At 44.7% G+C, this 10,412-nt stretch overlaps 1 protein-coding gene across 1 annotated transcript; it reads left to right on the plus strand.

The window, feature by feature from the left end:
* Positions 1–4,303: 4,303 nt before the first annotated feature.
* On the plus strand, positions 4,304–5,233 carry LOC121839704 (extensin-like). The gene has a single exon (XM_042299956.1). The coding sequence runs from the start codon at positions 4,304–4,306 to the stop codon at positions 5,231–5,233; it is 930 nt and encodes a 309-aa protein (XP_042155890.1).
* Positions 5,234–10,412: the final 5,179 nt, after the last annotated feature.

The raw sequence follows: 10,412 nt of genomic DNA on the forward strand, positions 1-10,412 counted from the left end.
AGAGCTGTTTGACTAAAGGGTCTGGCAGAATGAGAGCTGTTTGACTAAGGGGTCTGGCAGAATGAGAGCTGTTTGACTAAAGGGTCTGGCAGAATGAGAGCTGTTTGACTAAAGGGTCTGGCAGAATGAGAGCTGTTTGACTAAGGGGTCTGGCAGAATGAGAGCTGTTTGACTAAGGGGTCTGCCTGCAGCCTCGTTCTCAGTCACGCACGTTCACATGAGTGGTATCTCTCGTTCCATTGCTTTTCTACAGACAATGGAATTCTCCAGTTGGAACATTATTGAACATTTTTGATAAAAACATCCTAAAGATTGATTCTATACTTAGTTTGACAAGTTTATTCGACCTGTAATATCACTTTTTGTCCGACTGGACCTGAACGCGCGTTTGGATTTGTTTACCAAACGCCCTAACAAAAGAAGCTATTTGGATATAAATGATGGACATTATCGAACAAAACAAACATTTATTGTGGAACTGCGATTCCTGGGAGTGCATTCTGATGAAGGCCAACTCTGTATGGTCAGTTTTCGCTGTGAGATGTTACCCCACTCTTCCTCCAAGGCACCTGCTAGTTCCCGGACATTTCTGTGGGAATGGCCCTAGCCCTCACCCTCTGATCCAACAGGTCCCAGACGTGCTCAATGGGATTGAGATCCGGGCTCTTCGCTGGCCATGGCAGAACACTGACATTCCTGTCTTGCAGGAAATCATTTACAGAACAAGGAGTATGGCAGGTGGCATTGTCATGCTGGAGGGTCATGTCAGGATGAGCTTGCAGGAAGGGTACCACAGGAGGGAGAAGGATGTCTCCCCTGTAACGCACAGAGTTGAGGACCTACCTTACAACAGGCCTACAAGCCCTCAGAGTTGAGATTGCCTGCAATGACAACAAGCTCAGTCCGATGATGTTGTGACACACCGCCCCAGACCATGAGGGACCCTCCACCTCAATCCCGCTCCTGAGTACAGGCCTCGGTGTAACGCTCATTCCTTCAAAGATAAACGCAAATCTGACTATCATTCCTGGTGAGACAAAACCGTGACTCATCAGTGAAGAGCACCTTTGCCAGTCCTGTCTGGTCGAGCTACGCTGGGTTTGTGCCCATAGGCGAAGTTGTTACCGGTGATGTCTGGTGACCTACCTTACAACAGGCCTACAAGCCCTCAGTCCAGCCTCTCTCAGCCTATTGCAGACATTCTGAGCACTGATGGAGGGATTGTGCGTTCCTGGTGTAACTCGGGCAGTTGTTGTTGCCATCCTGTACCTGACCCACAGGTGTGATATTTGGATGTACCGATGCTGTGCAGGTGTTGTTACACGTGGTCTGCCACTGCGAGGACGATCAGCTGTCCGTCCTGTCTCCTTGTAGCGCTGTCTTAGGCATCTCACAGTACAGACATTGCAATGTATTGTAAATTGCAATTTATTGTGATGCTTTATTGTTTTTGTCTTTGAGTTTCTCTTCCAAATAAAGAGGATGGAAACATACCACGCTACATCTTGGTCTACTCTTTATAACGAACGTGGCAACAAATGTAAGCAACATTTGGAATTATTATGTTTTAGTTCAATAATATATCTGTTTGGGCTTCTTGCAGTCTATAAATTATTTGTAATTATGTTACAGCCCCCGAGCATCCGCTCCAGAAGAAATCGTCCCGCCGATTAATCTAGTTGATGATGCCTGTCCTATAAGGTAACAGACAGTGGTGTGAAGGGTTAAAGACACCTTCACAACCACTAAATAAATCCTACATAAACACCTGAAAAGTCTGTATAGGTGCCTCATCAAGCCTACATAAATGTCTCATCAATTGTTTTACCTTTACTTAACTAGGCAAGTCATTTAAAAGAACCAGTTCTTATTTACAATGACGGACTACGCTGGCCAAACCCAGACGACGCTGGGCCATTTGTGCACTGCCCTATGGGACTCCCAATCACAGCTGGTTGTGATACAGCCTGGATTCGAACCAGGGTGTCTGTACTGACGCCTCGTGCACTGAGATGCAGTGCCAGAGGCCTCTAGTAGTTAGACCACTTCTCCACTCTGGAGCCCCATAGGTAACGCCAACATAGATGCCTCATTGGGCCTACATATATGCCTCATTAGGCCTACATAGATGCCTCATTAGACCTACATATATGCCTCATTAGGCCTACATAGATGCCTCATTGGGCCTATATAGATGCCTCATTAGACCTACATAGATGCCTCATTAGGCCTACATAGATGCCTCATTAGGCCTACATAGATGCCTCATTAGGCCTACATATATGCCTCATTAGGCCTACATAGATGCCTCATTAGGCCTACATAGATGCCTCATTAGGCCTATATAGATGCCTCATTAGGCCTACATAGATGCCTCATTAGGCCTACATAAAAGCTTCATACAGCTTACATAAATGCTTCATAAAGCCTACATACATTATATTTAAACTCTACATAGATGCTTCATAAAGCCTACATAAATGCTTCATAAAGCCTACATAGATTCTTCATAAAGCCTACATAGATGCTTCATAAAGCCTACATAGATGCTTCATAAAGCCTACATAAATGCTTCATAAAGCCTACATAAATGCTTCATAAAGCCTACATAGATGCTTCATAAAGCCTACATAGATGCTTCATAAAGCCTACATAAATGCTTCATAAAGCCTACATAGATTCTTCATAAAGCCTACATAGATGCTTCATAAAGCCTACATAGATGCTTCATAAAGCCTACATAGATTCTTCATAAAGCCTACATAAATGCATCATAAAGCCTACATAGATGCTTGGTGAAACCTCATTAGGTTAAAGGCATCAGAGCCCCACACAGTGAGCCAGGGGGAGCAAAACACCAACCCTACCAGGATCAATTAATCCAATTTAAAAATCAATCACATGTATTTTATAAAGCCCTTCGTAAAGTGCTTTACAGATACCCAGCCTAAAACCACAAAGAGCAAGCCAATGAGGAGGGAGAAGAACAGAGGCTAGGAAAAACTCATTAGAAGGATCAGGTGTGTCATGCCCTGTGAACCAATGTTCCATCTCACCCCCCCCGCCCATCTTATCCATTAGTACGCTGAAAATATACAGGATCATGTTTCTTTTACACATCATTACTTCACTGATATCTGATCCTCTTATCTCTCCACACGTTGCTATTTTGGACGCCATCATCGTTAACAGAAACCCGGCTGTGTACAGATTTCTGTGTCCTCTCAGCCAACCCTTCTTTTTGTGAAGTCGGTGTATTTGGCTCAAGTATTTTTATGTGGAAGCAGGGGGGAATAAGGAATATATTACATCAATATTACATCAATGGGCTCCAGTAACCGGAAGGTTGCAAGTTCAAACCCCTGAGCTGACAAGGTACAAATCTGTCGTTCTGCCCCTGAACAGGCAGTTAACCCACTGTTCCTAGGCTGTCATTGAAAATAAGAATTTATTCTTAACTGACTTGCCGAGTTAAATAAAGGTAAAAATGTCAAGTACATACATATCCAGAGCACATTCAACAGTCGAGGGCTTGGGAGTGACTTTAAAGTGGGCCCTGGGCAGTTGAGAGGTGGGTCGTGAGTTATGACAACACATCTATAATCACACACTATTTCTTCTTAATTTGGGTCGTTGGAGGACAATGTGGGTTACGGGAGGTCAAGTCAATTTCTCAAGCTGAAAAAGTTTAAGAACCCTGCACTAAAGCAATGGGCCATCTCAGTTCAACGACAAGCCAATAGAAATCCCAAACAACTGTGCCAGGATAATTTAGCATTCTCTCTCTCTCTCTCTCTCCCTCTCTCCCTCCCTCTCTCTCTCCCTCTCTCCTCTGTGATTCACAACATATTTCTTGTCCACTGTAATGTCATCATCCTAATTCTCTCGTAAATCCTTGTGTCAATCATCAGAACTCAATAATGTATTCCAAAAAGGACTTCCCTCTCTCCTTCCCTCTCTCCTTCCCTACCTCCCTCCTTCCCTCTCTCCTTCCCTACCTCCCTCCTTCCCTCTCTTCTTCCCTCTCTCCACTCCCTCCTTCCCTCTCTTCTTCCCTCTCTCCTTCCCTACCTCCCTCCTTCCCTCCCTTCTTACCTCTCTCCTTCCCTACCTCCCTCATTCCGTCTCTCCCATCATAGCTGCTACCCACCCTTTCTTCATAATCCATCCCGCCCCTCCTCTCTCCCACCTCCCTTTCTCTCCCTCTCTCTTGCTTCCTCATCCCTTTCCTCTCCTCATCTCCCATCAGTCCTTCATTCCCCCTTCTCATCAAACCTGCCCCAAACCCAGCCCTCCATCAGACATGCCACCCCCTCTCCCATCAACCCTGCCACAAGCCCAGCCCTCCATCAGACATGCCCCCTCCCATCAAACCTGCCCCAAACCCAGCCCTCCATCAGACCTTCCCCCCTCCCATCAGACCTGCACCCCCTCCCATCAAACCTGCCCCAAACCCAGCCCTCCATCAGACCTGCCCCCCTCCCATCAGACCAGCCCCCCTCCCATCAAACCTGCCCCAAACCCAGCCCTCCATCAGACCTGCCCCCCCATCAAACCTGCCCCAAACACAGCCCCCTATCAAACCTGCCCCAAACCCAGCCCTCCATCACACCTGCCCCAAACCCAGCCCTCCATCAGACCTGCCCCCCATCAAACCTGCCCCAAACCCAGCCCTCCATCAGACCTGCCCCCCCATCAAACCTGCCCCAAACCCAGCCCTTCATCACACCTGCCCCAAACCCAGCCCTCCATCAGACCTGCCCCCCTCCCATCACACCTGCCCCAAACCCAGCCCTCCATCAGACCTGCCCCCCTCCTATCAAACCTGCCCCAAACCCAGCCCTCCATCAGACCTGCCCCCCTCCCATCAGACCTGCCCCCCATCAAAACTGCCCCAAACCCAGCCCTCCATCAGACCTGCCCCCACTCCCATCACACCTGCCCCAAACCCAGCCCTCCATCAGACCTGCCCCCTCCCATCAAACCTGCCCCAAACCCAGCCCTCCATCAGACCTGCCCCCACTCTCATCAGACCTGCCCCAAACCCAGCCCTCCAACAGACCTGCCCCTCCCATCAGACCTGCCCCCCATCAAACCTGCCCCAAACCCAGCCCTCCATCAGACCTGCCCCCACTCCCATCAGACCTGCCCCAAACACAGCCCTCCATCAGACCTGCCTCCCAACAGACAAAATTCACAAATTCTACAGCACAAAGCCAGAGTCATGCCTTAAGTGTAAAACTAATAATGACTCAATGTTATCAAGTTCGGAGGTTGCGGGCAGAGTTAGAATGTTAAGTGTCAGAAATATTACATTGTAAACATACTTTTGATCCGTCTGCCTGCAAAATTCAAGACATGACATATGGTGGTGTAATGAGATACACAATGGGCTGGATGATTCATATTTGGAGACATTGAAGGCATATGGGGTGTTTCAGTTTTCTATGGTAACTATACTAACAGTTTTCTATGGTAACTAACAGTATTCTATGGTAACTAATAGTTTTCTATGGTAACTATACTAACAGTTTTCTATGGTAACTATACTAACAGTTTTCTATGGTAACTAACAGTTTTCTATGGTAACTAACAGTATTCTATGGTAACTAACAGTATTCTATGGTAACTAACAGTATTGTATGGTAACTAACAGTTTTATATGGTAACTATACTAACATGTTTCTATGGTAACTATACTAACAGTTTTCTATGGTAACTATACTAACAGTTTTCTATGGTAACTAACAGTTTTCTATGGTAACTATACTAACAGTTTTCTATGGTAACTATACCAACAGTTTTCTATGGTAACTATTCTAACATGTTTCTATGGTAACTGTACTAACAGTTTTCTATGGTAACTAACAGTTTTCTATGGTAACTATACTAACAGTTTTCTATGGTAACTATACCAACAGTTTTCTATGGTAACTATACTAACAGTTTTCTATGGTAACTATACTAACAGTTTTCTATGGTAACTATACCAACAGTATTCTATGGTAACTATTCTAACATGTTTCTATGGTAACTGTACTAACAGTTTTCTATGGTAACTAACAGTTTTCTATGGTAACTAACAGTATTCTATGGTAACTATACTAACAGTTTTCTATCGTAACTAACAGTTTTCTATCGTAACTAACAGTATTCTATGGTAACTATACTAACAGTTTTCTATGGTAACTAACAGTATTCTATGGTAACTAACAGTATTCTATGGTAACTAACAGTATTCTATGGTAACTAACAGTATTCTATGGTAACTAACAGTATTCTATGGTAACCATACTAACAGTTTTCTATGGTAACTATACTAACAGTTTTCTATGGTAACTAACAGTATTCTATGGTAACTAACAGTTTTCTATGGTAACTATACTAACATTATATATTGATTACTGATTGATCATATTCCCTTATCTCTATTTCTGCTTTAATACAAGCCAAACATAATACAAAACAACACACACCCCTTGCAAGGTTTATTATTGTACACAGCAGTACAACACATCACAAGCGCTTCAAGCATGTTGTTAACGTGTCAACACTCTTTACTGCATTTCAACAGTGATATTGAAATGTGTTTGTTTGTCAACGCAACCAAATATAAACATTTGAAGGAGAAGTATATTTTGTGATACTGACTTTTAGTCTTACTTTATTTCCAGTTTGTTTACCAATGAATAACTGATGTGGGATTCATGTCTCTATCTCCACCAAGAATCAAAGTTAAAAAGAATAGGACTAAATCAAATCAAACTTTATTTAAAGTGGATTCATTTTCTTTAAACTTAGATTGTAGTTTGAGATGGAGGCGTGAATCCAACATATCAATGATTCATTTGCAGACTGGAATTAAACCCAGACTAAGTCACAATCCAAGCACAAGATACACTATGTATATAAAAGTATGTGGACACCCCTTCAAATTAGTGGATTCAGCTATTTCAGCCACACCCGCTGCTGACAGGTGTATAAAATTGAGCACACAGCCATGCAATCTCCATAGGAAAACATTGACGGTAGAACGGCCGTACTGAAGAGCTCAGTGAATTTGAACATTGCACCGTCATAGGATGCCAACTTTACAAATAGTCAGTTCGTCAAATTTCTGTCTAGAGTTGCCCCCGGTCAACTGTAAGTTCTGTTACTGTGAAGTGGAAACGTCTAGGAAACGTCTAGGAGCAACAACGGCTCAGCCGCGAAGTGGTAGGCAACACAAGCTCACAGAACGGAACCGCCGAGTGCTGAAGCTAAAAATCACCTGTCCTCGGGGTTGCAACCCTCCCTACTGAGTTCCAAACTGCCTCTGGAATCAACGTCAGCACAATAACTGTTCATCAGGAGCTTCATGAAATGAAGTTTCCATCTACTAGCAGCTGCACACAAGCCTAAGATCACCATATGCCATGCCAAGCATCGGCTGGAGTAGTGTAAAGCTCGCCACCATTGGACTCTTGAGCAGTGAAAACGCGTGCACTGGGTTTGAGGGCTGTCATGTGCCTTTTACTGAGGAGTGTCTTCCGACTAGCCACTCTACCATACAGGCCTGATTGGTGGAGTGCTGCTAAGATGGTTGTCCTTCTGGAAGGTTCTCCCATCTCCACAGAGAAACACTGGAGCTCTGTCAGAGTGACCATCGGGTTCTTGGTCACTTCCCTGACCAAGGCCCTTCCCGCCCGATTGCTCAGTTTGGCCGGGCAACCAGCTCTAGGAAGAGTCCTGGTGGTTCCAAACTTCTTCCATTTAAGAACGATGGAGGTCACTGTGTTCTTGGGGACCATCAATGCTGCAGACATTTTTTGGTGCCCTTCCCCTGATCTTTGCCTCGACACAATCCTGTCTCGGAGCTCTACGGACAACTCCATCGACCTCATGGCTTGGTTTTTGCTCTGACATGCACTGTCGACTGTGGGACCTTATTTCAACAGGTGTGTGCCTTTCCAAATCATGTCCAATTAATTGAATTTACCGCAGGTGGACTCCAATCAAGTTGTTGAAACATCTCAAGGACGATCAATGGAAACAGGATGTACTTGAGCTCAATTTCAAGTCTCATAGCAAAGGGTTTGAATACTTATGTAAATAAGGTATTTCTGTCTTTTATTTTTAATACATTTGCAAACCTTTAAAAAAATTTTTTTTCACTTTGACATTATGGGGTATTGTGATGTCATTATGGGGTATTGTGATGTCATTATGGGGTATTGTGATGTCATTATGGGGTATTGTGTGTAGATTGACGAGGAAAAACAATGATTTAATCCATTTTAGAATAAGGCTGTAATGTAACAAAATGTGTAAAGATGTTGAAAAGAGCTTACTCTGAGTCTGCAGTAAACCAGGTTTACAGTCTTGAAAAGAGCTTACTCTGAGCCTGCGGTAAACCAGGTTTACAGTCTTGAAAAGAGCTTACTCTGAGCCTGCAGTAAACCAGGTTTACAGTATTGAAAAGAGCATTCTCTGAGTCTGCAGTAAACCAGGTTTACAGTCTTGAAAAGAGCTTACTCTGAGTCTGCAGTAAACCAGGTTTACAGTATTGAAAAGAGCATTCTCTGAGTCTGCAGTAAACCAGGTTGACAGTATTGAAAAGAGCATTCTCTGCAGACTGTGACACGGAAACCTTCCTATAACCTTTCAGCTTTCAGCACTCTGATTCCTGCCACGTCTCACACCTCACTTCCACGTTACAAATAGTGAACGAAAGTGCCGGTGTGTTACCGAGGTAACAGTGTTTTGAATAAAGAACCTCTGTAAAGGGATAAAGACAACCCAGGTTTGTGCATCATCCGTGTGTCAAATCAAATCAAATCAAATTTTATTTGTCACATACACATGGTTAGCAGATGTTAATGCGAGTGTAGTGAAATGCTTGTGCTTCTAGTTCCGACAATGCAGTAATAACCAACAAGTAATCTAACTAACAATTCCAAAACTACTGTCTTATACACAGTGTAAGGGGATGAAGAATATGTACATAAGGATATATGAATGAGTGATGGTACAGAGCAGCATAGGCAAGATACAGTAGATGATATCGAGTACAGTATATACATATGAGATGAGTATGTAAACCAAGTGGCATAGTTAAAGTGGCTAGTGATACATGTATTACATAAGGATGCAGTCGATGATATAGAGTACAGTATATACGTATGCATATGAGATGAATAATGTAGGGTAAGTAACATAATATAAGGTAGCATTGTTTAAAGTGGCTAGTGATATATTTACATAATTTCCCATCAATTCCCATTATTAAAGTGGCTGGAGTTGAGTCAGTGTCATTGTCAGTGTGTTGGCAGCAGCCACTCAATGTTAGTTGTGGCTGTTTAACAGTCTGATGGCCTTGAGATATAAGCTGTTTTTCAGTCTCTCGGTCCCAGCTTTGATGCACCTGTACTGACCTCGCCTTCTGGATGATAGCGGGGTGAACATGCAGTGGCTCGGGTGGTTGTTGTCCTTGATGATCTTTATGGCCTTCCTGTGACATTGGGAGGTGTAGGTGTCCTGGAAGGCAGGTAGTTTGCCCCCGGTGATGCGTTGTGCAGACCTCACTACCCTCTGGAGAGCCTTACGGTTGAGGGCGGAGCAGTTGCCGTACCAGGCGGTGATACAGCCCGCCAGGATGCTCTCGATTGTGCATCTGTAGAAGTTTGTGAGTGCTTTTGGTGACAAGCCGAATTTCTTCAGCCTCCTGAGGTTGAAGAGGCGCTGCTGCGCCTTCTTCACGATGCTGTCTGTGTGAGTGGACCAATTCAGTTTGTCTGTGATGTGTATGCCGAGGAACTTAAAACTTGCTACCCTCTCCACTACTGTTCCATCGATGTGGATAGGGGGGTGTTCCCTCTGCTGTTTCCTGAAGTCCACAATCATCTCCTTAGTTTTGTTGACGTTGAGTGTGAGGTTATTTTCCTGACACCACACTCTGAGGGCCCTCACCTCCTCCCTGTAGGCCGTCTCGTCGGTGTTGGTAATCAAGCCTACCACTGTTGTGTCGTCCGCAAACTTGATGATTGAGTTGGAGGCGTGCGTGGCCACTCAGTCGTGGGTGAACAGGGAGTACAGGAGAGGGCTCAGAACGCACCCTTGTGGGGCCCCAGTGTTGAGGATCAGCGGGGAGGAGATGTTGTTGCCTACCCTCACCACCTGGGGGCGGCCCGTCAGGAAGTCCAGTACCCAGTTGCACAGGGCGGGGTCGAGACCCAGGGTCTCGAGCTTGATGACGAGCTTGGAGGGTACTATGGTGTTGAATGCCGAGCTGTAGTCGATGAACAGCATTCTCACATAGGTATTCCTCTTGTCCAGATGGGTTAGGGCAGTGTGCAGTGTGGTTGAGATTGCATCGTCTGTGGACCTATTTGGGCGGTAGGCAAATTGGAGTGGGTCTAGGGTGTCAGGTAGGG

Source organism: Oncorhynchus tshawytscha, linkage group LG16 (genome assembly GCF_018296145.1).
Source record: "Oncorhynchus tshawytscha isolate Ot180627B linkage group LG16, Otsh_v2.0, whole genome shotgun sequence".
In the NCBI taxonomy this organism is placed as follows: Eukaryota; Metazoa; Chordata; class Actinopteri; order Salmoniformes; family Salmonidae; genus Oncorhynchus; species Oncorhynchus tshawytscha.

What these genes read in the sequence shown, in the direction of transcription:
- LOC121839704 (XM_042299956.1), top strand. Translation starts at nt 4,304, where the DNA reads ATGCCACCCCCTCTCCCATCAACCCTGCCACAAGCCCAGCCCTCCATC.